Consider the following 27,923-nt stretch of genomic DNA (forward strand, 5'->3'; position numbering starts at 1 on the left):
CAAGAATGTGTCCTTCTAAAGCCGGCTCCATGACATGGTTGTGAACTCCATTAAGAATGTTCAATCCCCATTCCTTTGTTTTCGTACTTTGATATCCACTAATCATGAACAAGCACCCGCATTTTCTTGAGCCCGTTGTCGCATGCTTCGGTTTTTTTTAGGCACTTTGTGAGCTCCACTCCTTTCACACACTAGGCGCAATATTGGATGGATCAAGCTTGATCTTTGTGTAACAATTGTAAATCCCGCCTTATTTGCTAGACAACGTACCCACCCAAGCAATTCTTCTCTATCTTGAAACTTAATGTCGTCAGAAAAAAACCTAGCTGTGTCCACTTCGTGGGCTTGAAGTGAGACGACACCGGGGCTAACATATTTAGAAGCTTCAACATGGACGGAAGCTCCATCAATGTTTGGTTTGACTTCAACCTTAGGCGGTTTGACATCACCGGAAATTTGGACAAAATTACGTTTTGTCTCTCCCGAAACATCTTCCGCGTTCTCGGTCATTACTATAATTAAACAACACAAAAATATAAATTAACAACTTACTAATGCATAAACATCAATGCCATAATGAACTAAAACAAAAAAAACAAAAAAAAAGCAAAGAAAAAATAATTTGGAAAAAATGGCAGTAGCTGCCATTTTTTCGTTCTTAAAATTTTTCCCAAGTGTTCCTCGGTAGTTAACTACCGAGGTTTTCCTCGGCAGTAAGGTACCGAGGTTTTCCTCGGCAGTAAACTACCGAGATTCCCCATGCCAGTGTTACGTGACTGACGTTGTAAACCAACCATGACAGTGTAACATATCCAAAAAATAAACCGAATAAAATGCACAATACCTATTTTTTTACGTCAAAAGTGTGTTGAATCATCCTAGGCTTGATGCTTGAATCATTTGGGGGAAGATTTGATAGGAAAAAATTATTGGATTTGGGGGGAATGGATGAGTTTGATATGGAAGTTGATGAAAATAGTGTGTAGGGGAGCAGGTTTCCTGTTTCATCTGACGAAACATAATACTCGGCAGTTAACTACCGAGGAATTCCTCGGCAGTTAACTGCAGCCGGATTTCAAATTCCTCGGCAGTTAACTGCCGAGGGGGTAAAAGGGTATTTTACATGTGTGTCCCAGCCATATGGAATGTGTGAACAACAATTTTCATATTTTATTACTTCTTTATGCAAGTGGGACCAAGTAGTACACATTTTATTACTTTTTTAAACGTTGGACCCGTTAGTTACCCAGGAGAGAGAGTCTTTATATAGTTGTCTGTTCTTTAACAGAGACTCAATTTTTCTTCCTCCAATGGAGGGTCCTTAACGGAGAGTGGTCCTTGTTAAATAAGGACCCCCCATTGGAGATGCTCTTAGTACTTAAGTGTTAGTTACACAAACTTGTTCTAACACGTTGCTTGACGAAACTGATACAAATTAAAAACGCTGTCATTATTAATACTTTCCTTTTCTTTCTTCCTTCTTCTATCAAATCGCAACGAATCAAACCTCTCCTTCTTTTGATCTCGCTCTACTACAGGTTCTTTCTTCAATTTTAATTCTAATTTTACCCTGATTCGTGGTCTTCCTAGTTTACTTTCTGACCTCAATTAGGGTTAATTATAATCACAATTTGACCTTTTCTTGCTAGATTTTTCTGATTAATTTTGTTATTTACAACTTGATTAGGTTTTTTATAGTGATTGAATTTGTATCTTGTTGTTTGTTGCAGTGTAGTTTTTGTGAGAATGAGTCAAAGGGGTTTGATATATAGCTTTGTTGCTAAAGGAACTGTTGTTTTAGCAGAACATACTCAATATACTGGAAATTTCAGTACCATTGCTGTTCAATGTTTGAATAAGCTTCCTTCAAATAGCACCAAATACACTTATTCTTGTGATGGTCACACCTTCAATTTCCTCTTAGACAATGGATTCGGTATAATCAACTTTTTTTTTGTATTGTTTATTAAGTTTAAATATGATTTTAGTCCCTGCAATTATAGCGTTTTTTAGTTTTAGTATAGTAAGTTTTTGTTGTTTGGATTCAGTCCCTGCAAATTTGAAGACTGTTGCTTTTAGTTCTGTCGTCATACACGGCCCCATATAATCATGCCATGTGACGCCACATGGCCCAACAGTGGCACATCTACCGCCCGGCGACCCCGGGCACTCGCCCGGGCTCAATCGATAATTTCTTCACATTATGTTCAACCCAAAGCCGATTAACACACTTGAAAAAAATATATATTGGGCAAACTCACAATCATAGTCAAGAGAAGAGAGATAATGAAAAAACAGGGGAGGCAAATTGCACCTACAATCTTATGTTTTCTTGTTTTGAACCCCCTGAAAAATTAGTGTTGCACCTTGAGTTTCTCTCTCACACACACTGTCAATAGAAAAAAATAGAAAGCAAAAACAAAAGAAGATAGAAGGATTGAAGTAGTTGCTGAAAAAGAGAAATAGAAGTGCAGGACAAAGAAGAAGAAGGTGTGGCGTCTGGTTTTGTGAACAAACCATATTAGGATTGTTGTGTATGCTAATATGGGCTTGGGTCTTTGGCCACATAACATACTTTTGGATTAGGGGCTTTTGACTTGCTTTTAACACATATAGATGAATTCGAGTACTTTGGACACTTTAGGTAAAAGGATAAAAAGTTGAAAAAGTTTTGCAACTACACATTCATCTATGTGTGTAATTTATTTAACTGCATAAATAATAGTTTTTAGGTGTGTTTCTTTCAAAAAAAAATTAGTTTCTAGGTGTGTTATCTCTAAAAATTTGACCAAAGGTGGTGTTTTACTTTTTTTTTTTAGTAAAAGATGAATTTTACAATAATAAAAATTAATGGAGAACAAAAATAATATTTTTTTAAAATTATTAAAAATAGTAGGATTCTTTATTGGACCGAATCCACATCAAACATTTACATTATTTCTCTACTGCACCCCCTGGACCAGGGTCCTGGATACGCCACTGAATTGAATGTACCGCGAACCCAAATAACCTACTGAATATGTATACCCCCAACAAACCTCATTGAGTTGGCTTTGATATTGTCGGTGTTGACAACATCCGTTGAAAGATTATATTTCATCTCTCTTATTTCATCTCTCTTTCATCCGTTGAAAGATTATATTTTGTTGAAAAAATAATGAACTTCTTTTATTTCGATATATGACTATATATATATATATATATATATATATATATATATATATATATATATATATATATATATATATATATTATGTCACATGTGAATTTGCGGTAATTTTTTCGCCCAGGCTCTATGAAAATCCTGGCTCCGCCACTGTGGCCCAATGAGCTGATTTAGGGTCTAAAAGCAATCGTTTTTGAATTTGTAGAGACATAATCCAAAAAAAACAAATCGTTATAATTGCAGAGACTAAAATCATATTTAGATCTTGTTTATTATTATTTACTAGATCTGCTGCCATGGCTGTTACATAACATGTGATGATGTATGATGCAGTTTTCCTTGTTGTTGCTGATGAATCAATTGGAAGGAGTGTTCCTTTTGTGTTTTTGGAACGGGTGAAGGATGACTTTAACCAGCGTTATGGTGCTAGTATTAAGAATGCAAGCGACCATCCACTTGCTGATGATGATGAGGACGATGATTTGTTTGAAGATAGATTTAGCATTGCATACAATCTTGATAGAGAATTTGGGTTGGTTTATGTTTGATCACTTTTTAAGTTTTTGTTCACTTTTTTGTTGTTTGTTTTACAGTATTTTGATCTCGTTATGCAGGCCAAGTCTTAAGGGGCATATGCAGTATTGTTTGACCCATCCTGAAGAAATGAGTAAACTATCAAAGTTGAAGGCTCAAATAACTGAGGTCAAGGGGATAATGATGGATAATATTGAGAAGGTATAAACCTAATAACACACTCATGCATTTTTTAACACACACATGCATTCTTTCTGTTTCTACTATATGTTTTCAGCGCTAATGCTTGGTCGAAATACTACCTAGTCTTGTGTCTGGATGCACTGTTTTGTTTTTTTGTTTTTTGCCTTTAAATGATATACAAGGGATGATTACATTAGTATTGTAATTCTGTTTTAAACTTGTGTATTTTGATTATGCTTTCTGGTTGGACGTGTTAAGAGTGTTTAGATGTGTATGGCTTTTCTATAGATTTTATTTTCGATAAACAATGACATCATTTGGTCCATCTAATCAACTCCACCTAGTTTGGAAAAAACTTTGGTGGTTATGATATTCTTACCTGGGGGGACTCAGGAAGCACTAAAAATATGAAAGCTTGACCAGTATACTTTAGCTTAAAATCAGGAAAGCACCTGTTGTGGCCAAGACGATAGAGTATCATAAGGAGAATATATTAGATGGAAGGTAGTCTGGAAGTTAGCGGTAAGATAGGCCAAGAATTTACAGGATCAAGCGCCAAACCATAAAAATGATTTAGGTTTAAATGGTTTGTCTTTAAATTACGTTTGTTCATTGCGACACCATTTGATTCATGTCACTAACCCGACCTAATGGGAAAAGCTTCTATATACTCGAAGCGATTTTGTATATTCAACTTATTCAACTGACTATAATTTAAAATTATTCATTTCAAGAAGTTACGAAAGGAAAATGCTAACCTTATATAATTATATTCTTCAGTAATAAGAAATGCATAATTTTATTACTATTCTAGTTTTCTTTAGGCCACTCCATTGAATTGCCCGAGTGGGACTAGATGAAGATTGCCAGTTGAGCATTATATGCATGCATTTTCTAAGGCATTGTTTGGGAGTTTGGAGGGGAGTGGAGGGCTGTGGGGGTGAAAACGTATAGGGAAAAATAGAGAAATCTTTCACTTTTTTTGGAAGAGTATTTTTTTAGAGAATGATAAATATATTTTTAATTTTAAGAATATTATAAGTTATAACAACATAGATTGAATTTGAAAAATTCATGTTCATGTAAACCCTCCCCCTATACGAGTTCCTTCAAATTAGAAGGATTCTCTATTATGAAGCAAAAGAACCCGCCCAAAGCCCTCCCCTCTCAAAGTCCTCTATTTTTTCCACTCGCTCCTTCCTTTTTCCCAAATCCCTCCCCTCCATTGCCTTCCAAACCCGCAAACAAAGCCTAAAGAGACGGAACTTTCTGTTAATTGGAGCCAATTTTTTTGGAAGGTTTTATTGTAATGAAAACTATGCACTGTCTAATAATTCTTCATTACACACATCGTATAGTATACTCATCTAGCTAATAAAAATTGACATGGGCGCTCATACAAGTAGTTTTCACATTCATTTCAACTTTTGATGTTTAGGCATACTGATTAGGATTTGGATCCTCTCATATCACTGGATCAACATGTAGGAGAGAGACAGACACAAACTTTGTTGTGTAGAAAAGTATCCAGCCATGATGAAGGTCCTCTAGCTATGTTTGAAATTGTCTTTATCTTTATAACAGGACCTTCTCTTATATTTAACAACATAAAATTTCCAGATCCATGTGCTAGCGTCTCTTCCAGGCCATGGCTTTATAAGATTTGCTTGGGTTTGATACTTTGATTTTGTAGCTTGTCTTTCAAAAATTGTACTTCAGTAATTTTCCTTTTGATTACTCATAAAATATTAAAGCAAATAAGCATAAGTTGAGTGATTCTGACAGTTAGACCAACAGAGGTTTTAACTGTGATAATTTTTCTTTTGGTTAAATTGGGATACTGCAGAGGGTCTGAGTCCCGTTGGATACTTAAATTAGAATATACTATACTTTTTATGCCGGATGATTATTAAGACAATCTTTGTTGTTTTCTAATGAACAAAATCACCATATATATGATTTATGTTTCAGTTTTAAACCAGGAATCAGAAGAAAACATTTAAATTTCTCAACTATTTTCAAAAACCATGTTTCTGAATACAAAGCACTTTTAAACATCATTTGCACTCGTTGTTTTGAAGGTGTTGGATCGTGGGGAGAAGATTGAACTTTTGGTGGATAAAACGGAAAACTTGCAGTTCCAGGTATTAACTATTATCCAAATCCAAACATTTCCGAACTCTGAAACAATCTACTGTTGTGATTGTATTTATTTGCGTTAAAATTTAGGCTGACAGCTTCCAGAGGCAGGGCAGGCAGCTAAGAAGGAAGATGTGGCTGCAGAATCTCCAAATGAAGCTGATGGTGGGAGGAGGAATCCTTATCTTAGTTATAATATTATGGGTTATTGCTTGTGGGGGTTTCAAATGTTGATTGAGTTATAAGAAATTGAATTCTGTATTTGGGCACATAAGGGATGTGTAGAAAATGATATATTCCACTTGTACATTGAATTTGGTGCATGGAATTTATGGTTACTTTTATTGGCTGTAATGAAGCTTGTGCTATACTGCTGGTCACTTTGAATCAAGCTTATTATAGCTGACATAATAACTGGGGTGGTTGTGTATATAATCATTATGCTTTTACCATTTAGACTTTTGACAAGGTTTCTCCTTGCCTTGTTGAAGTGTATTTATGTTTACAAGAGCTAGCATCGGGTAGGATAGATTACAAGTTTAGCTGAAAAGCAAACTATTACATTATTCTTTTAAATTTTGGGAAGGTTTTTTAAAGGGGTTAAATTTTGACTAGTAAAAAGATTCAGGATTAAATATTTTTGGTTATAAAATACTCATAATCTAACTTTAGCTCTTAAAAAAATGATTAATGTTGGTCCTTCACTTATTTCACACTTCGAGAATTGGTCTCCCATTAGGAACCCTAGTTTCTCTGATTACTATGAAAATATAGTGCTTAATTATTAAGAATTTCATATTGCTTTTTTTCTTCTTCTCATAGAGTGTCTAGCACCACCAGAGAGTGAAAGAGTGCTCCAAGAACTCTAGTGCGGACCTTTTCAGAGCAATCTACATCATTTAGATTGGGATGTATACTCTTTCTTCTTCACCATCAAAGTCTTTGAAATGGAAGTATTCCTAATACTCTTGTATAGCAAAGCCATAACATACTTAAATCAAGATGAATAACTAGATTGTGTTTAGATAGGTACAGAACCTAATAGTGGCAAGCTTTGAAAATTATTTAATAAAAATTCTTTTAGCAAAAATATTGTCGTTCAAATATTTAATCACATTTTAGATCTTGAGAAAAATTTATAATTTGGTGAATCACGATTTGAATCTCCATTAGAAATGGTAACAACTTCAAGTATTTTACTATCTCTCGAACTTGATTGCCTATAGTGGAAAATACAAGTCAGAAAACTAAAAAAAGTAAACTAAATTCACTTTACTAATCCATTTTGTGAGTGTGTGCAATAGTGTAACCATTCAAATCAACACGACTTCAGTGCCATAAAAGGTTTGCCTTTGAAATCCTCTTGCTCACAAACAAATTTTTTACTTCAACTCAAAAAGTTAGCGAACATACATATTTTAATCAAGCATACATATTAGAATATAATTGAAGCACCCACCAAAATAACCCACTTAATAACATCACATAAATATGCAAATAAACTTATATTATTATCAAATATTCCGGTCAAAGAGTATTATAATTAATCTTTCAAACCCAATTTGTTTCAGGGATATATACGAAAGTTGTTGTATTCCGAGCTTGACAATTTTACATTATATTTATATGACAGAGAAATTGTGTTAACAAAATTACAAAGGCATTTCCTTCAAAAAAAATTACAGAGGCATTTGTGTATATGGTAAAATTATGAAATTTCATTCATAAAAAGGAAATAACATGTAAGGCTTCCTCTACTCAAGTATTCAACCATACAAATTACAACCATATCCATTAAAGAGGAACTCGCTTGCAAGGTTACTTTATATCTACCTAATCATTTGAATGACTACAGTGTTAAAATAAATGTTCCTTATTATTATTTTGAATGTCAATACACGTTCCTTATAATCATGTGAACTTAATTTTATTGAAATGAATTACCATACAAATCCAACTCATACATAATATGCAACTAGATAGCTGTGATGCAGAATTTTCAAAAGTTGTATATAAACTTTGACGATATTATTAATACTATCGAACGATGTCGAATTTTACTAAAATAAGACTACCACAAATGGGACCACTACTTCAATTAAGTACAGCATATTGGTTTATTGTTCTTAAAATCAACGAAGCTATAAATTGTTTCTAAAAATTTGACTCATTGTTTCTAAAAAAAATTATGATAATTTATCATGCTTTTTTTTTCTTCACGGTTTTTTTAAATCTCATACATAACAAAATATAGATTTGACCCTCCACAACAATTAATCCAAACATACCTCAAGTTTTGAATCATGTTTTGTTGAGAAATGTATTTTAAAGATATATAAACTACAAAAAATGTTTTAGCAAAGATTCAACATTACATACAGAACTAGTCAGTCTACTACCAAGTATCGGATAACAAATACTCGTGTTTTCCTCATAAAGACGCTTGCCATCATAGTGAATACAAGTATCATAGTTTTCTCCAATGTCTTGACAAGTAGAACCAAACGTATAAATTCATTACTAGCAAACACTGCAACTAGAAATAAATCCTATTGATGAAGAGACACAGCTGTAAAAGTAAAACTGTCATAGAAGCTCAAAGCCAAGATGAAAAAATCAATCACACAACTTGGTAGTTTTCTGTTATCAACTGTGTTCTCTGAGCATATTTGGGAGGATTACCACCCTTAAGTGGTATGATGTTTGTAACCTGCAAAGAGAAGCAAAAAAGAAGTATTAGTTAAGATCCCATTACATCAATATTCAAGCAATAGTATGTCACATGTTATCCATAACTGCAGTTGACGGATGGTATAAGGAGTTTAATGAAAGTAACTTTTATTTAGACATGAAAAAATACCTTCAGTCATACAAACATCTTCAGGTCAATAAATGTGTCAGTTTCAAATTTTAAACAGACCATTTTGACATTGTTTCAAACTACACTATACATTCACTGTTCCAAATAAATTTGAATGCCAGAAAGAAAGAAAAAAAAACCAATCCATACGAACCTTCAGGTCACTAAATGTATCAGTTGCCGTAAAACGAACTGAAATGGGAAAGAATGCTGATGAATCGGCTTGTGGAACAACAAACTCCATCGACCCACTGCCAAATATATTATAATCAGACAAACGTCACAAAACACGTCCAATAAAAATAAAGATAATAACAGGACAAGTTAGCTCTTAAAAAACCATTCCAATTTCGCATACCTGCGATTTGAATTATCAATCAGAAGGACAGTCCACTCCAAGATGGAATTCCTAGAGTCATACCTGCAAAGCCAATTTTATTGCAGAATTAGAGAGCAAGAATGTAAGGTGACATTAAATGATTTAGAACTATAAATAAAAGTAAAAAATTATGAAAGTCATCAATTGATGATTTTGGGAGGGGAGGGGAGGGGAGGAGCAATGTGGGAAAGAAAAATTAGTTCTACCGAACATTCTAATTCAAACAAATTTAGTTGGTGGTTTAAAGCTTGCAAACATTTACAATGTGTAACAAATTCTACAAACCATCAGCTCATTTATACCAGACTTCAACCCAAAACACAAAAACCATGGTTGTCCCCTAACAATTGTTCAGAGAAAGGAAAACAACAAATTACACACCTCCATTCTCCATCAATCTGACTAACAGATGGTGCTTCTCGGAGAGCTGGAAGAGGTACCGAAACCACAACATTCCTCAGATCAAACATTGATGAAGCCTCATATTCAATGCTGACATAAGTCTCGTTTCCAGAAGAAGAGGGCCAACAGTTGACTGCATTAGAAATATACAGAAGACTGTAAGTTATTAATGCATGAACATAAGTAGTTGACCACGTCAATGATCGATGTTAACTCACTTGTCAGCGGCACCATTGACTCATCGGTGCTCTGCATTCTCCACTTTAAAAGACCAACACCGGCGGCATCACTGGCTTGACCAGTGGGGAAAGGCCTGTTGGGATCCTTTAGACCTAGTATATATTCGTTGGCAAATAACTCTTTATTCATGTTAGGGTGTGTCTTGAAAGAGATGGCTTGATTATCACCAGTTTGGACCTGCAAAAACAAGGCATGATAAGTGCCGATACTTTAGTTGTCTTCCAGTGATATATGCATACAAAAAGGGTCTTGAGAAGAGGGGAAGAATCGGAGCACTTCAGAATGAATAAGAGAAATTTTAGGTGATGTACAAAAAAAAAAACTGGAAAATGTAGAGAGAAAAGAAAACAAATAATTTGATAGAACAGAAAAATATATCATTTCGTATATTGAAAATTGTATTTCCGGGCACAAACTCTTCATTTTTTTCTTCATCATGGGCGAAAACTATCCCCAAATAGGTAACCAAAATGATTGTTTCAGTCCCTAAAATACACCACATATCAAAAGCAACATAATGCTTTGAGATTGACAAAAGAACCGTCAGTGTAATACCTTACAGGTATTTTAGGCCTAATTGAACAGCCACACCCATATTAACATATTTCATTTACTTCTCTCTTTCAGGACCTCACCTAGTCCAAGAAGAATAAGGCTTGGTTGTTGTAGTTGTTCTCTCTGTCCAAAATATAGGAGAACGCACAACTATATGACCAAACGGTTGTGCTACCATACCACCTATTAAATGGTTGTACAGTAGGAGAAATGGTAACGATTGTAGGGAACCACGATCAGTACCTAACAGAATTAATGATAGCTTTAACTGCCTTGGCTATAGTTAGGCTAGGTTAGTTAGGGAAGTTAATAAAAGGAGGGAACAGTGGATTGCCAGAAGGAGGAAAAGTTATTGGCTGATCCAGTAATTGAATACTGTTATTCTTTCATTCTTTAATTAAAGATAAGCTTTTCACTTCTGAAAATAGGTACCAATCCCACCATGTCTGTGAGAAGATTGAACAGGTGGCTATCACCCATAAAACAGCTCATCTTAAGTATAACATTGATGCCTTAAAAAATCTAGCTAAAAAAACTTTATAATTGATTTATTTGAACCAAGGAACTTGCATTCCGACTGATTTTTAAACATTATCGATAAGAAACGTAGATAATTGTTTGTCCAACATATCACTGCAAACTAAACCTCATGTAAATCATGGGAATTTGCATGTCAATAGATAACATCTAAGCCAGGAAAAAGAATTTGTTTCACATGAACTTTTACCCCAAATGATGATGTGATTAAAAGAAATAGCTATAAATTTTGCATGTCATTAGTTAATTATTCAAAATGAATTCCTGGTTATGCAAACCAGCAGTCACAGCACACAGAGCTTGGGAGATAGTGACTATACAATACCTGAACTTGAATATGTCCATCTTCTTGGTTAAGAATTTGGAGAGACAATTGGCCTTGAACATCAAAATTACTAACTCCGCCATCTCGTTTTAGTGTGACATTTAATTTCTCCTCAACAGTTAAAGTGACCGGATCTGTAAGTGGTGGGGCAGCTGTCCTAGACTGGCCAAGTTTTGGCTGAACAACTTCAAGAATGACCTCACCTTCTGCTTTCAACGATTCCAAAAACTGATTTGTCTTTTGAGATTTACCAAGCTTCATACCAAGACCCTTTGGCGGAGCAGTGGCAGATGCAGTTGGACGGCCTAAGGAAGAGAATAGTAGAGTACATAAATGAAAAGATTACCCTTTATTCAGAAACATGATAATATTGGCACAGAACAAGGCACAGTTTGGACATTGCATGCTTCATTGCCATTCACAGTCGTTACATTTAAAAGCATTACAGAAGAATTTTGTGAGAATTTATGACAACCAACCTTTAGGCTTGGTAGAAAAGGAATCAACATCAGTTGTGGTCAATCCAAAACCAGAGCCACTTCCAAAACCAGTTCCACTGCTAGATATGCTCATATCACTGAAGCTATTTTCAATTCTTCCAGATCCCATTGACGTTAACGGACCAAAGCCTCCTTTATCACCTCTATTCTTTTCAATCTGAACAACAAAATGTATTACATTCAATTAAATTATGAGCAATCACAGACTTAAAAGTGAATGTAAAAAAATTAATAAATAGCAGTCCCTCCAATCATACCTTGCTCTTATCAATCTCACTTGCTTTCCGCTTCATAAGATCCTTAGTTTCATTGACCTTGCTCTGCTGAACCAGCTTGTAAAGCTTTTCTTCGTGACTTTCCATCTCACAGTATTGCTTAACTTGTGCAACGGTCACACTTTCCTTGTGCCCAAGAGAGATGACTTCATCAAACGCAAAAATCAGCTCAAAGGCATGTTTGCAGATACCCTCTTCGTCAAGGGAATAAGAATATTCAGGGACCTAAAAATATTAAGTAATGAACTGAATATAAGAGCAAGGTAAGAAAGCAGTTTGACAAAAAAATTAATTTAAGGGCATTAAAACTGATTCAAAATGGTAAAATACCTCCCACTAAAAACAATTTCATCAATCCTAAACCTTATAAAATTCAATATACCAAACACCTATAAAATTCAATGTACTGAATACCACATGTAAATGAAGAAATGAAACTTAGGCATATCATAATTGTACCGTCAAAACCCCATGAAAGCACCAATATGACAGGAAATTGAGAAGACATGGCACAAAAATTCTAGACTCAGGCCAGCAAGTCATACTAAGTTAACAACAAAACCAATAATGCTCCTAACAAGACGAAAAGACCAATCAATTGAAAATAAATGGATTTCAGAAAGAATACAAGTTTGGAGAGAAGTCTCAGAGTATCCAAATCTTCCAGTATGTTGCTCTGTTTGTTTGTTACAAGAAGCAGGTACAGAGCTTCTATCGGCTGATAAACATAGCGCACGTTCTCAGTCTCAATATATGTGTGTTGTTTCCCAGTGCCTATCAACTTGGGAAATGCTGCTAGAAGTCCCTCAATTCTTATCCGAGACATATCCACAAACTGTCTAGAGACTAGCACTGTAACAAAAAGCAAAAGGTTTATTGGCATAAGGCGGCGGTATGGGTGTTGAATCCATAATTACTTAGGCACCATTAAATAAAACATCAATTTAGGACTAAACTGATGTTTATAAACTAAAATGATATCCTAATGTGAACAACAACAACAACAACCGCCTTATCCCACTAAGCGGGGTGATATCCTAATGTCGAAGGAAAAAAATAATTTCCAAATAAATAAGATATATTATTAAGAATCAGACACACAAAAAGATGGAATAATTGAAATAGAAAATGGATTTCATAACTCGGTGGTCTATGTTGTTGACAAAAAGTGATGAGCAGATAGATTGTATATATAAAAGAAGTCATATAGCAAAAGATACAAATTACGTGTCACAATTGAGGCTTGTAACAATACATTAGTTATCTCAACATCAGTGACTATGTTTTTCAACCAAATATTATTACGAGTCTGTTTGGTAAAACATAAATTTGAGCTTATAGCTTATGTCTTATAAGCTCATTTGACAACAAAAAAAAAAAAAAACCGTTTGTTAACTGTCACTTTCTCACGAGCTTATACCTTATTTTTACTAGCTTATAGCATTTTTTGATAAGCTAATCCAAGTAGCTTATAGGTTATCATAAGTTATCAAAATTTTACCAAACACTTTCATGTCATTTCATATTTATAAGCTTAGTTCAACCACTAATTTTACCAAACACTACAAATTTAATTTGCTAGCTTATCCGTGATCAGCTATAAGCTTAATTATTAGCTATTCCCTATAAGCTCGCTTATCAGCTATTCACTATTTTTTACCCAACAAAGCCATATGTTTCTCTTATCTTAGTGAAATTGTTATTTACTGAGGTCGTACAATACAATGACAACAAATGGAAAGTGAGCTACACATAAACTGTTTGAGATGATTTTTGTAAATTTAGAGATAAAAAACCACGGGTGAGTGGGGGTTGCTTTAGGAACTCACCTTTACCAGATTTTCCAACAATGGATGCAGCAAGGACAACCTGTACAACAAATAAAAACCAAAATTTGAAGTAAAAACTAATGGTACAATGAGAAAATCAGGAACATATAAGGAACTTTTATTTTTCTTAAGTCAAGAGATTTTGTTGTTCTAGATTACTAAAGGGAATGAGCCTATTGCTTTTGAACAAACAGTGATCCACTCTCACCAATGGAGCCTACAGAAAACTGACAAGCAAATTGCTCATACAGTGAAGTTTATCACAATCTCTGTAGCACCGACACTTCTGATCAAAGGCATGTCCCGGTGTCTGACACGTGTCATTGTCCGACACTGACATCAACACATCTGAATTTTCTCAAATTATAAAACAATGTAAATCCTTTAAAACAGGTCAAGAAACATTAAGAATGCCCACGGATTTTATTTCCAAATCACGAATTAAAACCTATGAAGCACAGATAAGGACATTGACACGTCGACACCGTTAATGATTTGAGAAGATGACATATTTCAATTCTGAACATGTGTTAGTGTCGAACAGTGACATGTGTCAAACATCAGACACGTCTTCGATCAAGATTAAAATTGTATACATACATATAACAAAATTGGAGTAGCTATAATACCAAAATTATTCCATAAACATGAATAAACAATTAAATGCTAAAATCAAGAAGAAAAACATAAACTAATAAGTGTGAGCCTATTGCTTTTCCTAAATCGATATTTTGTTTTTCTAGAATACTGAAGGGAATGAGCCTATTGCTTTTGTACATGCCATAATCCACTCCCACCAATCGAACAAGCAAATTGGTCATCAATAAAACTCATCACAATCTATGTAGCACCGACACTATCGAAGGCATGTTCAGGTGTCTGGGACATCGACAACACCAACACACCTGGAGTTTCTCAAATTATTATCGGTGTCAATGTGCCTATGTCCATGTAGTGCCTCTGCTTCATACATCAACATTTTGGATGACATCACACATTATAACTAAATAAAAAAAATATTAAAAGCAAATCAAACATCAACATAAGCTTGCACGAGAAGATCACCAGTAATTTGGACAAATCAAGATAAAAACTAATGTAGAATATCAAATTTATATATAACGATTTCAATTTTAAAACACACCAACATATATTACGAAATTCTCAGATCACAAATTAAAACTATATAATTGGAGTAGCTAGAGTACCAATATAATTCTATCAACATGAATAAACAATTAAATAGTGAAATTAAGAGGAAAAACATAAAGTAATCAGGGTGAAAGGGTTAAGCAATGCAAAACACGATGAAGTAGTGAAATATGAAAGTAGTGGTGAAGACGAAGGTGAGTTACCATTTTTTGGTTTGGAGAATTGAAATGAGGAAAATGGTTATTGTTCTAGTGATAGTGATGAATTGAATCTGCAAAAATAAAAATAAAAATGAATCGCGTAGTTAGGAACCATTGGATCTGGAATCGAGGTAGGCAATGTAGTGATTGTAGCAGAGAGATTACCAAAGCAGGATCTGAGATTCGAATATGATCTGAATCGCAGAGAGAGAGAGAGAGAGAGAGAGAGAGAGAGAGAGGTTAGCGTCACCGAGAAGCGAAGAGAGAGAGGATCAGAATCGAAGCAAGGCAGGACGGGGGTTAATCTAACTCGAGTCCGGTGCTGCTGCCCTTTTTATTTCATTTAAAGGGTATGCGTGGATCATCCAATCAAAATTCTTTATTTTTACTGCACACTCAATATTCACTCAAAACCCCAAGATCTAGACCAGAGCATATACCAAAAAAAAAAAAAAAAATATATATATATATATATATATATATATATATATATATATATATATATATATAACTCTCAAGAGAATAGGGTAATACTAAGGATGACATTGTAGTTGGTGACATTGACCAACCATAATGTCACAAGTGTACAAAAAAATAAGGGTTAATTAAGTTTTTGATCTCTATAAATATCTGTAGTTTTGTTTTTAGTCCCTATAAAAAATAAATCACATTTTTTAGTCCCTACAAAATTTTCCGTTAGTGTTTTTAGTCCTTGTTAATTTAAAATTTGTTTAATTTATACTTAAAATTTTAAATTTTTTAATGTTTTTTTACATACTTGTTTAAAACATTATAAAACGTTCCGCCGCAATAAATTAGCTAAAAACTTTAATTTTAGGTCCAAAGTTTCGTTAGTTTTATCTTGAATTTTTGACGTTTTAAAAAAATTATATTTAATTCATTACATGTTAAAAAATTCTAATTTTTTATAAAAGAGATTATTATAATGTTCTTAACATGTATGTTAAAAATCATTTAAAAATATAAAAGTTTAAGTATAATTAAACAAATTTTAATTTAATAGGGACTAACACATAGTTTTAGTCCTTGTAAAATTAAAATTTGCTTAATTGTGCTTAAACTTTTAAAATTTTTACATATTTATTTAGAACATTATACAAAGTTCCTCATCAAAAAAGTAACTCAAAATTTTATTATTAAGTCCAAATTTTCATTAATATAATCTTGAAATTTTGGCTTTTAGAAAAATTCATATTTAATTCATTACATGTTAAAAAACTAAAAGATTTTATGAAAGAGTGTCTTACGATTGTATAAACATGTATGTAAAAAATCTTTCAAAAATTTAGAAGTTTAAGCATAATTAAACAAATTTTAATTTAACAGGGACTAAAAACACTAACGGAAAATTTTGTAGGGACTAAAAAATGTGATTTGTTTTTATAGGGACTAAAAACAAAACTGCAGATATTTATAGAGACCAAAAACTTAATTAACCCAAAAAACAAAAATACATGTAAAAGAGAAAGAATAAAGAGTGGTGATAGGTTGGCATCCTTAGGTGGCATACCACCTTTGTACCACCCTTAAAGATATGAGAGAGAGAAGTAGTGGACTAAAGGGAAAGGAAGGTTGTGGTTTTGAGGTGAAATTACCAAGATATCCATGCCACATAGGGGTGTACATGAGTGGTACACTAAAAAAGGTGTCAACCAATAATTACTCGCGAGAATATGTATTTTCCTTAATCTTTAGTTTAATTGGGAGATATAAGTGTGTAAACTAGTCTAACCAAATCGAATTTGTTTAAGTTTGGCCTATATAAAAAATTAATGATTTGCATTTGATTATTTAAACAAATATGACTAAAAGCTTAGACTTTGGCTTGTTAAAACATGGTATCAGAAAAGTTTGAGCTTGACTTGTTAAACACATTTTTAACTTCAAACTGTCTTTTCAATCATGGAAATTTTTCTTGATTTCAAAAGATTGAAAAATATGTGCACAAATGAAAGAAAAAAAATTATAAAAATTTAAATTTTAACAGAAGAGATTAAGATAAGTTCGGTGGACCACCTCATAATGAATTGGGATGTTGATGAATCATGATTTTTACCACTCAATCCACCATAAAATCAAATTGAATTAGACGGACTAAGGAGCTTTGGAAGAAAAGGGAATGGTGATTAGGCTCCCTAACTTACATAAAATTTTATTTTCCTTCACTAAACTAAAATCTTCCAATACGGAAGAACTCAAAACAATGCATTGGAGAAGGCTTTGATGGGTTTTGGGAGAATTATGAATAAATCTTCAAAACAAAAATGTTGGATGAATAAATCTTCAATTATGAATAATGCTTTCAAAAAGCAACTTTCCCAAAAACCGTGAGAGTTTTCCTATGTCTCCCTTCATTTCCTTCCCTCCCTTCAAAGGCCTAATGGCCGAAGCTTATGACTCCAAGTTCAACATTATTTAACGATCGAATATCACCAAAGCCTTACATTGGTTACTCCATAGTGAGAATAATAAATCAATGCATCACTTTTCTTTCTATACTTATACTCGCGTAATTAGTTTGCTTTAACCATCATCGATCTCAATTCCCTTCCAAATTAACAGCATACTATATTATAGACTCCAATTAATAGAGAACAGGGGGGAACGGGTAAGGCAACTTTCCACATTAAATATACATGTTATTATTATATAGATAGATAGAAACAATACACACTGGTTTAAGTTCCTAACTAATTACGATGAATCTAAATTATGAACTCATGGTAACAAATGATGCAACATGGCGAATAAAAGCCAATTAAAAAAAAAAACCGCAACTGTGAAAGCAAAACTGTCATAAAATCTCAAAGTCAGAAGGATAATCAATCAGACAACTTGATAATTTTCCGTTATCAACTGTGTTCTCTGAGCAAATTTGGGCGGATTGCCACCCTTTAGCGGAATGATGTTTGTAACCTACAAAGACAAGCCAAAAACATTAAGTCAACTGTAGTCCATCATTGTACACTTGAATGAAGTGATACTCGACACTTAGACATGTATAATATTTCCTTGCCAAAAAATATCTAGTTCAATGCATGCGTCAGTTTCAGCCAGATCATTTCATAAAAAGCACTATGCATGTATGCTCACAAAGTCAGATGGAAAAAAAAAAATCATCAGACAAACCTTCAGGTCACTAAATGTATCAGTTGCTATAAAACGAACTGAAATGGGAAAGAATGCTGATGCATCTGCTTGTGGAACAACAAACTCCAGTGACCCACTGCCAAATATATTAAGATCAGACAACAAATCTAAAAATACAAAGATCAAAATATAGCATAAGTGAGCTCTAAAACAACCATTCCAATTTTAGCATACCTGCGATTTGAATTATCAATCAGCAGGACAGACCACTCCAAAATGGAACTCCTAGAATCATACCTGCAAAGCCAATTTTATTAAGGAACTAAAAAGAGAGTAAGAATTTAATGTGTACACGTGGAGTAAAATTATTTACAACCATAATAAAATATTAAGGACTAAACTCATGATCTTATGAGAGGAGGAGGAGTAGGAGAAGGGGAGGGGGAAGCAGTATTAGTTTCACAGAGCATCATAATTCATGCAAATTTAGTCAGATAATTCAAGATTGCAGACCATTTACAAGAGTAACAGATAGTATTATTTCCAATACAAAACGACTGGTTTATTTACTGCAGACTTCAACATGAAATGCAAAAAACAAGACTGTCCCCAACACTTATTCAAAGGAAGAAAACAAAAATAATTTCCACACCTCCATTCCCCATCAATCTGACTAACAGATGGAGCTTCTCGAAGAGCTGGAAGGGGTACTGAAATCACAACATTGCGCAGATCAAACATTGATGAAGCCTCATATTCAATGTTGACATAAGTTTCATTTCCAGAAGAAGAGGGCCAACAGTTGACTGCATTATACATGTATAGCACACTGTAAGTTATAAATACATGAAGACAAAATAGCAGCCAGAAACAATGAAATTTATTGACTTACTTGTCAGTGGCACCATTGACTCATCAGTGCTTTGCATTCTCCACCTTAAAAGACCAACACCTCCGGCATCACTGGCTTGACCAGTGGGGAAAGGCCTATTTGGATCCTTCAGGCCTAATATATATTCATTGGCAAATAATTCTTTGTTCATGTTAGGGTGTGTCTTGAAAGAGACGGCTTGATTCTCACCAGTCTGAACCTGCAAAAACAAGGCACGATATGTAAGTACATCTCTTTTAATTGTTCTCCTGAATAGATATTTTCATTCAAAACAAATTTCAAGGCATGAGTAAACCTAGGCTGGGAATCTCAAGAGTCAAGACTGAAGGATGGTAGGAGAAGACAAGACAAGACAAGTATACAAATAATCCGAAGTAGTATTTTATTACAAAAAAATGGGGAAAATCTCCCAGGATTATGATTCTGCAGATTTTCAACGGGCTGCGACCTTCCTCCCGATGGCCCCAATTCTCTCACAAGAAAATACTGATTAAACCTATCCAAAATGATTCATAATTAAAAGCACATGTATCCTTCATTGTCAAAGAATGGACCAGCATTGATACCACCCTACAAGAACTTCAAGTTAACCATCAGTATAATACTCTTCAGCTTCAGCCTTTCTGGCTAATTGAATGAATTGCCACTTTTATCCACCCCCATTCTCTTTTTATTTTCCCTCTCTTCCTCCCTTTTAATTTTTCCCTTTGTGTCGACATATTTAATTCAAAAGTCTAAGCTTCTTTAGGCAAAAATATTAAAAATTGATATATTTAACACAACTATATGATCTGATGGTAGTTAGAATGGTGATAAGAGAAAACAGAGGAAAGTGAGGGAAAGTGGAGGAAAATTTCAAAGAGAATCTGAAGCTGAAAGTTATATGTATTTTCATTCTGGCAAAAAATGAGTTTGTACAACTATTAATAACATTGAGTTGCAGTTACAACTACAATGCACAGTAGAGACAGTTAGCAAAAGAAACTAAGAAATTAATCAACTTCAGAAGACTAGAACTCTAAACAAGCTACTACTGCTAGCTGTGACGGGTTCTAGATTCAATAACAAGAATTAAGAAAACGAGTGTTTAAAGAAAAGAAAGACGTGCTTTCATTTCTCAGAGCTATTATAGCTCTGCTTTGCCAAGGGATGAATTCTCTTCACATTTGAATCATTAGTGAGTTGCAAATGAGTCAATGATCCTTTCCCTTCTCTCTCTTACCTGATATTTATATCTACAAACTAACTTGTACAATAACATATTCTCTGAACTACCAACTACCCTATTACTGCTTCTTCTTCCCTCTAGTATACATGCTTACTATTCACGACTTTCAAGTCCTAACAAGATGCTCTAGAGTGGGATTGAGATAAACACAAGGCCCAAACTGAAATACACAGATAAAACACAGAAATGAAAATACTTCGAATCAGAGGGTATAAGCTAAACATCTGAATCACCACAAAAACTGAAGACAACTACGTCTTGCAAAAACTTATAATTAACTTATTTGAGTCTTACATTAAACACTAAAAGATAGGCTGGTTTTTAAACATTGCTTGTTTGAAAATTAGCTCATTGTTAACCTTCAATATTACTGACAACTGCATTTACAGAGGATGCAAACTTTGACAAGAGTATATGAGGCCTAAATAAAGAAAACATAAAAAAATTAAGCAGGAGACAATATATTTCACTATTCATGTCAATAAATAATTACTTATCAAAAAAGACTGCTCAGGTTATGCAAAGCGGCAGTCAAATGGACACGCATGGAGTTAGTTAGAGATAGTGAGAATGTAATACCTGAACTTGAACATGTCCATCCTCTTTGTTAAGAATTTGAAGAGACAATGTTCCTTGAACATCAAAATTACTAAGTCCACCATCTCTTTTCAGTGTCACGTTTAGTTTCTCCTCAACAGTTAAAGTGATGGGATCAATAAGTGGCAGGGCAGCTGACCGAGGCGGGCCAAGTTTTGGCTGATCAACTTCAAGAATAACCTCACCTTCTGCTTTCAATGATTCCAAAAACTGGTTTGTCTTTTGAGATTTACCAAGCTTCATACCAAGGCCCTTTGGCGGAGCAGTTGCAGATGCAGTTGGACGACCTAAGGAAGAGAATAGGAGAGTACATAAATGAAAATGTTACTCTTTATTCAGAAACATGTTAAATGAAAAGGTTACACTTTGGTTCAGCAATCTCCCCCTTTTTGATGGGGACAAGCATATGTATTTTGATGAACAAGTGCTGCCTGTATATTGCATGCTTCATTGCCATTCTGAGTCGTTACATTTAAAGGCATTCTAGAAGAATTTGTGGGAATCTATGAAAACCAACCTTTAGGCTTGGTAGAAAAGGAATCAACATCAGTGATCGATCCAAAACCAGAGCCACTTCCAAAACCAGTTCCAGTGCTAGATATGCTCATGTCACTAAAGCTATTTTCAATTCTTCCAGATCCCATTGACGTTAAAGGACCAAATCCTCCTTTATCACCTCTATTCTTTTCAATCTGCACGATAATTGTATTAAATTCAATTGAAAGTAAAAACATGAAAATAAATAAATAGTAGTCTCTCCAACCAAACCTTGCTTTTATCAATCTCACTTGCTTTCCGCTTCATTAGATCCTTAGTTTCATTGACCTTGCTCTGCTGAACCAGCTTGTAAAGCTTCTCTTCATGACTTTCCATCTCACAGTATTGCTTAACTTGTGCAACGGTCACATTTTCCTTGTGACCAAGAGAGATGACTTCATCAAACGCAGAAATCAGCTCAAAGGCATGTTTGCAGATACCCTCTTCATCAAGGGAATAAGAATATTCAGGGACCTAAAATTATTGAGTAATGAACTGAATAAGAAAACATTTTGACACAAGTTTAATTTAAGGGTTTTAAAACTGATTCAAAAAGGTAAAATACCTCCTACTAAAAATCATTTCATCCATCCTAAACCTTCCTATAAAATTCAAGGACCTAAAAGCCATGTTTAAATGATCATAATTGTCCCATCAAAACCCCATGAAAACGTCAATATGGCAGGAAATTAAGACGACAGGGCCCAAAATTCTAGATTCAGGCCAGCAAGTCATACCAAGTTAATGACAAAATCAATAATTCTCCCAACAAGATGAATTGACCAATCAATTGAAAATAAATGGATTTGGGAACACAAAATGTCAAATTTGAAGGATCACAGAAAGAATACCAGTTTGGAGAGAAGTCTCAGAGTATCTAAATCATCCATTATATTGCTCTGTTTGTTCGTTACAAGAAGCAAGTATAGAGCTTCTATTGGCTGATAAACATAGCGAATGTTCTCAGTCTCGATATATGTGTGTTGTTTCCCAGTGCCTATCAACTTGGGAAACGCAGCTAGAAGTCCCTCAATTCTTATCCGACACATATCCACAAACTGTCTAGAGACTAGCACTGTAATCAAAAAGCAAAAGATTTATTGGCATAAGGGTATGGGTGTTGAGTCCGTAAATATTTAGGCACAATCAAATAAAACATCAATTCAGGAATAAGCTGCTGTTTATTAATTTAAAAGATTGTCCTGAATGTCAAGGGGAAAAAAATATTCCAAATAATAAGATGTAATACTAAGGAATCAGACACACAAAAAATATGGAATAATTAAAATAGGCAACCCAATGGTCTATGTTGCTGACATAAAGTGATGAGCAGATAGATTATTCAGATAAAACTTAAAAGAAGTCATATAGCAAAATATACATTTTAGGTTTCCTGATTAAGGCTTGTAACATGTATTAGTTATCTCAACATCAGTGACCATGTTTTAAACCAGAGGAAAAGAAATAACTTCATTAGCTGATTTTCCACATGTTCAACCAATGTACATATTCCTGGAAAGGTACTGCCCTTCCTGAAAGTAATTTCTTATATATTCCCCGTCCCAGATGCACATGTCTAGCTTAAAGTTAACTATAGCTAAAGGTTGCATCTCTAAATTGCTGTTCAATGAAGTATACAATACAATGAGTACAAATGGAAAGCAAGCTAGACACAGACTATTGGTGTTAATTATTCTAAAATTACGGGTAAAAAATCGCAAGTTAGTGAAGGGATGCAAAGAACTCACCTTTACCAGATTTGCCGACAATGGATGCAGCAAGCACAACCTGTACAACAAACAAAAACAAAAATTGAAGAAGAAAAAAATAACTATACAAATAGTAAATCAGGAACGGATACGAAACTTCTATATTTCCTAAGCCAAGAGATGTTTGCTTTTCCAATTTACTAAAGGGAATGAGCTTGTGACCTTTTAGGATGAAATCAAACATTAAATGTTACACAACTAAATTCGGGATAAAAGAAAATCAAACATTACGAAATAGAAAGCCAAAAACATGTAAAAAGAAACAGAAAATACAGGTTCAATACTCAAGTGAATTCTTCTTTTATCTAAACCAAAAACCATATTTTTTAGCTTCACCATTTGAGCCACACCCAGATGCCATTTGGCAAGAAAGCCGCTAAAACAATCTAGTTTGGCAGTCCTATCCTCCTAACTTTGGATTCCATCTTTTTCGCCCAACAGGAGGCCTAGACCAACTAAAATGTAATGCTACGAGGAAAAATAACGCCAAACCACATCACTCCATAAGAGTTTAAAGCAGCACGGATAATGGTTCCAATTTTGGAGGATTGGTTTTGCCATTTAGAAAGGGTTAGCAGCGCAGGTTGATGCCCGCTTGTGTTTAATTTTCTAGGATTACATTAAACATTGAAATACATGTAGCAAAAATAAAGGCAAACAACAAAACAGAGCACACGGTAGCATAAACTATAGCAGAAGATACAAAATTACTTAGAACCGTGAAATTAAGCAAGGATCTCAATTTCAAAGGATATTAACATATACTAGGAATTTCCTTGAAACCGTAATATTAGATCACAGGTTAAACTCATACATGAAACCATTGTAATGAAAATGAAGAAAACATGAGAAGTGAAATTCATTGATACAATTAATATTAAAGTTCAAAGAATAAGAAACAATAAGCGATACCATATTTGCGGTTGATCTGTGAAATTAAATGGAATTGAATCTGCGAATGAAAGGAAAAAACAAAGTTTAGATCCGTAAGTAAGATATGCAATTGAATGGATAAGTATAGCGAAGAGAAGATGAAAATGAGAAAGAAAATTTTACCGAACGCGATGAGAGATTGGGGAGAGTAGATCTGCAAGGAATGTGAGGGAAAAGGAAGAGGAAGCAATGGGGCAGGGAAAGACTGAGGCGGAGCTCAGGTTGATCTACTGGAAGCAAAATATGATGCTTTTGGTTTTTGAGTCAGAGGAAAAACGCACTTCAAAACAGGTACATATATTATTTTTCATTTTTAATCAAAATTTATTTTTCAGGTACATATATTTAATTTTTCATTTTTAATCAATATTTATTTTTAAACCGTCCATATTACTTTATTAATTTTCCTTAAAAAAAATAATTGTTAAGTTGTTAATAAGATTAAGGGTCCGTTTGGTTCGAGAATTAGGAGGGGAGGAATTTTAACGGAGGGGAGGGGAGAGGAGATATTTTAATTAAAAGTGTGTTTGGTTCACAAGGGGAGGTGAGGGATTTTAAAATTATTTTATTGTTTTACCCTTAAACTTAATTAAATAAGGATAATAAAGTAACAAAACAATAACGATGCAATCGATAACAACATGATGTAGACGATGGAATAATTGATTAGTAATAGAGTTGTTACAAGCAGTAATAAAAGTTGTTACAAGGAAAAATTGTTAATAATATAGAATAAAAGTTGTTACAAGGAGAAATTGTTAATAATATGGAATAAGGACCCGTTTGTTACGGATTAAAATAAAAGTGATTTTGACATAAAATAATTTAGGGCCCGTTTGTTACGGATTAAAATAAAAGTGATTTTGATATAAAATAATTTAGAGATTATATGAAAAATCAGAATCTATTTTGCGTTTGTTTACTGTAATAAAAATCACTTTTTTTAAACAAATAATCTAGTTTGTTTGGATACAACTATATAAAAGGGATTTTTTTGTTACAAAATTAGTTCAATCTTTTAAATTATATTTTCTCTCTCCTCTAAAAAAAATCTATTTTATTTTAAGCTGCTCCTAACAGCTTCTCATTTGAAGCTGTTTTTAGATTATTTTTAGATTTTGATTTTTTTTAAAATCTGAAACAAACGGATACAATACTCTTAAAAGTGATTATTTTTTTAAAATAAGTGATTTTTTTCTTAAAAAAGCTATAACAAACGGGCTCTAAGAGATTTTATGAAAAATCAGAATCTATTTTGCGTTTGTTTACCGTAATGAAAATCACTTTTTTTAAACAAATAATCTAGTTTGTTTGGATACAACTATATAAAAGGGATTTTTTGTTACAAAATTAGTTCAATCTTTAGATCCATATTTTCTCTCTCCTCTAAAAAAAATCTATTTTTTGAGAAGCTGCTCTTAACAACTTCTCATTTGAAGTTGTTTTTAGATTTTTTTAAAAATCTGTAACAAACGGATGCAAAACTCTTAAAATTGATTATTTTTTTAAAAAAAGTGATTTTTTTTCTTAAAAAAGCTATAACAAACGGGCTCTAAAAGTTGTTACAATATAATATAACCTATAACCTAATAATAGTAAAAGTTGTTTCAAAGATAATATAACATAATAATAAAAAAAAAATCTTGTTACAAGGATAATATTGAGATTTTAAATTAATATAAGGATAATTTTGATAGTGCAATAAAATTTGCTCCTCTCCCCTCCCCTCGATCCCCTTCTAAAAATTGAACCAAACACTTCAAATTAAAAATCTCCCCTCCCCTCCCCTCCCCTCCAAAACTCTCGAACCAAACGGACCCTAATTAGAATAGACCGAATGTGTAAAAAAAACTTTACACTATCAACCAATTACAATCACTCAATTAAACACATTATCTTAAGTGTTAAAAAAAGAAAAATCAAATGAAATTTTTTCCAATAATATCTTAAGTGTTAAAAAAAGAAAAAGAAAATGAAATTTTTTCCAATAAATATCATATCTCACATTTCTTAATTTAGGCATTTGATTTAACAATTTTCAATATGCATTTAGAGGTTTTTGGAGAATAAAAAGGCTAAAAATCAAAATGGTATGGCTTCGTGCGAAATTTTATGAACATAGACTCTATCACAATAATGCTTGTAATTGTATTTTAACATCAGTGCAATCCATGACCACTTCTCCCTTCAGTAAACATATTTTTCACAACTTATATACAGACATACATACTTCATGATCTCCTATCCATACCATATCCATCTAAGACATTGTAATGTACGAGTTTCTAATATTTCTTTGTGAAAATTCAAGTAGCTCATTAACCACTTGAAGATGTCAAAGTCATTAATTTAATTTATATTTAATCGAAGTTAATATGTCAATATAACCGAGCAACACATTGCAACAAGACGAAAGATCCAAATAACTTCGCACCAAGAAGACAAACAAAACTCATACAAATTGTGTCATTCAAAGACAACATAACAACTTGAAAACAAAACTTACCTTGTTCGGCTAACCCCAATGATCAACGCCGACACTATAACACACACTTCATCGACGGGTCAATTTTATGATCGATGCTAACACTGTCATGCACGTTCTATCAATAATTCAGTTATACAAGCTTTGATGTCTAACATTGGCTAGTTAACACACACTATGTTGTGAGTCAATTAAACATACAACCTAAGTTCGAATTAAAACTCAACAATAAACCTTAAATATGCCATGTCAATGAATAGTTGATTAACATTCCAGAGGAAACGAAATTGTGAAGCATATGAGAAAAGAGACATTCTTCTATGGTCACAAACACAAATGAACAGTTTTTGGTTACACACATAAAAAAATTATTCTTCAAGATACTAATTCAGTTTATTATCAATTTCTTTTTTATTATTATAAAAAATCTTTTAATATGTGTGTGCCCAAACACCATACATTTTTATAAATAAGGAGGTCAAAACTCTGAGGAAATGACATTTGTAGAAAAAACTTCCAAGACTCCCACCTCACTTATGAACCTTAGGTTTATGGCCCAAGGAAATGTAAGGTCACACGTTACTATACTTTTTCGTGGTGGTTGGAGTTTGAATCCCGAACCTTGCATATATCATGCATCGTCCTTATCAAACTGAGTTAAACTCACGAGGACACACGTCACTATAGCAGTGATGATATTAAAGCGATGCAAATGTTTGAATTAAAATAGTATTGAAACTAAATAATTATTTTTCTAAAAAAACAAAATAAAAAGTTCAAATTGAAAATAAGTAACACTATTTTTAATTTTTTTTTCCTTAAGTTCAAGTCAATGGTCTACATTCTGTTTGACAGAATTCAATATCTGCATTGTTTGGTGTAAATAACAATGGTAATCAATAAATCTGTATACTGTATTTTTTTTTTTTTGACAAAAAATCTATATACTGTATTTTGAAAAGTAAAAATAATCTATATACTGTATTTTGAAAAGTAAAAATAAATCCGTTTAATAATCGTCCAAGACAAGAGTGATAAGATAGATGACACATTTCTTAAAAAAAGAGACAAAGGACACGCATTTACATTTGAAAT

General features: G+C 33.3%; 3 protein-coding genes across 5 annotated transcripts; 1 reads left to right on the top strand and 2 right to left on the bottom strand.

Moving 5' to 3' along the window:
- The first annotated feature begins 1,406 nt into the window (after positions 1–1,406).
- VAMP727 (vesicle-associated membrane protein 727) lies at positions 1,407–6,474 on the top strand. Its single transcript, XM_085740665.1, has 6 exons — positions 1,407–1,538; positions 1,731–1,936; positions 3,500–3,698; positions 3,781–3,901; positions 5,965–6,027; positions 6,113–6,474. Exons 2-6 carry the CDS (start codon positions 1,747–1,749, stop codon positions 6,254–6,256), a joined length of 717 nt encoding a protein of 238 aa, XP_085596791.1. The 5' UTR covers positions 1,407–1,538; positions 1,731–1,746; the 3' UTR covers positions 6,257–6,474.
- A 1,854-nt stretch (positions 6,475–8,328) lies between these two features.
- LOC146959138 (coatomer subunit delta-like) lies at positions 8,329–15,583 on the bottom strand. The gene is made up of 12 exons (XM_085740666.1): positions 15,442–15,583; positions 15,280–15,347; positions 13,925–13,964; positions 12,724–12,947; positions 12,078–12,320; positions 11,800–11,977; positions 11,321–11,625; positions 9,882–10,080; positions 9,643–9,796; positions 9,241–9,303; positions 9,037–9,133; positions 8,329–8,732 (listed from the first exon to the last, which is right to left on the bottom strand). The coding sequence occupies exons 2-12, from the start codon at positions 15,280–15,282 to the stop codon at positions 8,643–8,645; spliced, it is 1,596 nt and encodes a 531-aa protein (XP_085596792.1). The 5' UTR covers positions 15,283–15,347; positions 15,442–15,583; the 3' UTR covers positions 8,329–8,642.
- Positions 15,584–17,915: 2,332 nt separating this feature from the next.
- Positions 17,916–24,609, bottom strand: LOC146959139 (coatomer subunit delta-1-like). 3 transcript variants are annotated; one of them, XM_085740667.1, is made up of 12 exons: positions 24,467–24,609; positions 24,323–24,362; positions 23,390–23,429; positions 22,493–22,716; positions 21,873–22,115; positions 21,622–21,796; positions 21,087–21,391; positions 19,280–19,478; positions 19,040–19,193; positions 18,622–18,684; positions 18,427–18,523; positions 17,916–18,213 (listed from the first exon to the last, which is right to left on the bottom strand). In XM_085740667.1, exons 2-12 carry the CDS (start codon positions 24,323–24,325, stop codon positions 18,124–18,126), a joined length of 1,593 nt encoding a protein of 530 aa, XP_085596793.1. In that variant the 5' UTR covers positions 24,326–24,362; positions 24,467–24,609; the 3' UTR covers positions 17,916–18,123. The 3 variants fall into 3 exon arrangements, with proteins under 3 accessions (XP_085596793.1, XP_085596794.1, XP_085596795.1); XM_085740668.1 differs by lacking the exon at positions 24,467–24,609 and adding an exon at positions 24,417–24,435 and having other exon boundaries at positions 24,323–24,378; XM_085740669.1 differs by lacking the exon at positions 24,323–24,362.
- Between the last annotated feature and the right edge of the window lie 3,314 nt (positions 24,610–27,923).

Source organism: Medicago sativa, chromosome 1 (assembly GCF_051527215.1).
Source record: "Medicago sativa cultivar Bolivia chromosome 1, Bolivia_mono, whole genome shotgun sequence".
In the NCBI taxonomy this organism is placed as follows: domain Eukaryota; kingdom Viridiplantae; phylum Streptophyta; class Magnoliopsida; order Fabales; family Fabaceae; genus Medicago; species Medicago sativa.